Source organism: Austrofundulus limnaeus, unplaced genomic scaffold, assembly GCF_001266775.1.
Source record: "Austrofundulus limnaeus strain Quisiro unplaced genomic scaffold, Austrofundulus_limnaeus-1.0 Scaffold1798, whole genome shotgun sequence".
NCBI classification, from domain to species: domain Eukaryota; kingdom Metazoa; phylum Chordata; class Actinopteri; order Cyprinodontiformes; family Rivulidae; genus Austrofundulus; species Austrofundulus limnaeus.
In genome coordinates this window covers 1-1,050 of record NW_013954200.1, presented here as the reverse complement: position 1 = coordinate 1,050, position 1,050 = coordinate 1, and the positions used below count along the sequence as shown (strand labels likewise).

The 1,050-nt window shown below is 37.0% G+C and overlaps 1 protein-coding gene across 1 annotated transcript in view; it reads right to left on the bottom strand.

Annotated features, from left to right (window-relative positions):
- The window catches only part of LOC106536388 (DNA topoisomerase 2-beta), a gene marked incomplete at its 5' end in the record, with an annotated part of 6,229 nt that extends 5,947 nt beyond the window's left edge, over positions 1–282 (bottom strand). Inside the window, 1 exon segment of the mRNA XM_014033656.1 lies at positions 88–282. Within this exon segment, the coding sequence (XP_013889110.1) occupies positions 88–282 (195 nt within the window).
- Between the last annotated feature and the right edge of the window lie 768 nt (positions 283–1,050).

The window sequence follows — 1,050 nt, the reverse complement described above, 5'->3', positions numbered from 1 at the left end:
GTCATTAGCACCTCTAGTAATGTATTTACTGAGAACAATGGTGACCTGTTCAATACTTATTTTACCCGCTGTAAAGGCAGTATTTACCTTCTTTTTTTTGGTCAGTTTCTTGGCTGCATCAGATTTGATCGGCTGGGTCGGAGGGTCCACCCTGCGGCCAAACGGTGAAGGCATGGTCTCCTCCAGGTTCATCTTCTTCACTTTAGGTTTGCCTACTTTACCCTTCACTAGTTTTATGGCTTTTCCTAAATTCTGCTCCTCTTTCTCCTGGGTTTCCACATTCTGTCAAATAAAAAGAAATAAAATTCTTTGACAAGAATTTCTTTACAGAAAATGTGAAAATGACAAAACAGTCCTGTAAATCCATGAAAAGAGGAWATAATAATAACCTGTACATTTGAATAATTTCATTATCTTACATGTGAGGCTGAACTCTAGTCATCATGATCCGTAGTTAATCATTTGTCTGAGCAGACTAGACTTTAAAACTGAGTCTTCAGTTTGCCTCAGGGTGGTCTCTCCTTGTTGGAGACTCAGACTAATGAGGGAAAGTGTCAAGTTTCCATTTCAKTCACTCATTTTTACTATCAATATGTCAGATACAAGGAATACCAAACCTGATTTAAACATGCACCTGCAACTTTAAATCTGAAAAAGTTTTGTAAAAATAAACAGAATCAATCATTTGGAAATCCTGTAAACCAGATTATTTTCACAGTGGAACATAGGAAATACAGTCCAGGATAGATTCTTTGTTTCATGGTGCAACAAATCSTCTGCTCAAAGTCCACCTCACTGTGGTGGAGGAGTATCCACATGATCCTAGAGACTATGTTGTCTGGTGCAATCGCCCCTGCTATGGTCTACAGCAGGGCTTCTTAACCTTTTTGACCTCGAGGCCCAATTTGTTGAACAAAAAGTGACACGAGGCCCAGTCAGACATTATTAATGTATAGATCAAAATGATAATTATTATAAATCTTGGTTTAATTTTTATTGTATTTACATCACAACTAAACTATCATAACTAACATAACTAAATTAAATACA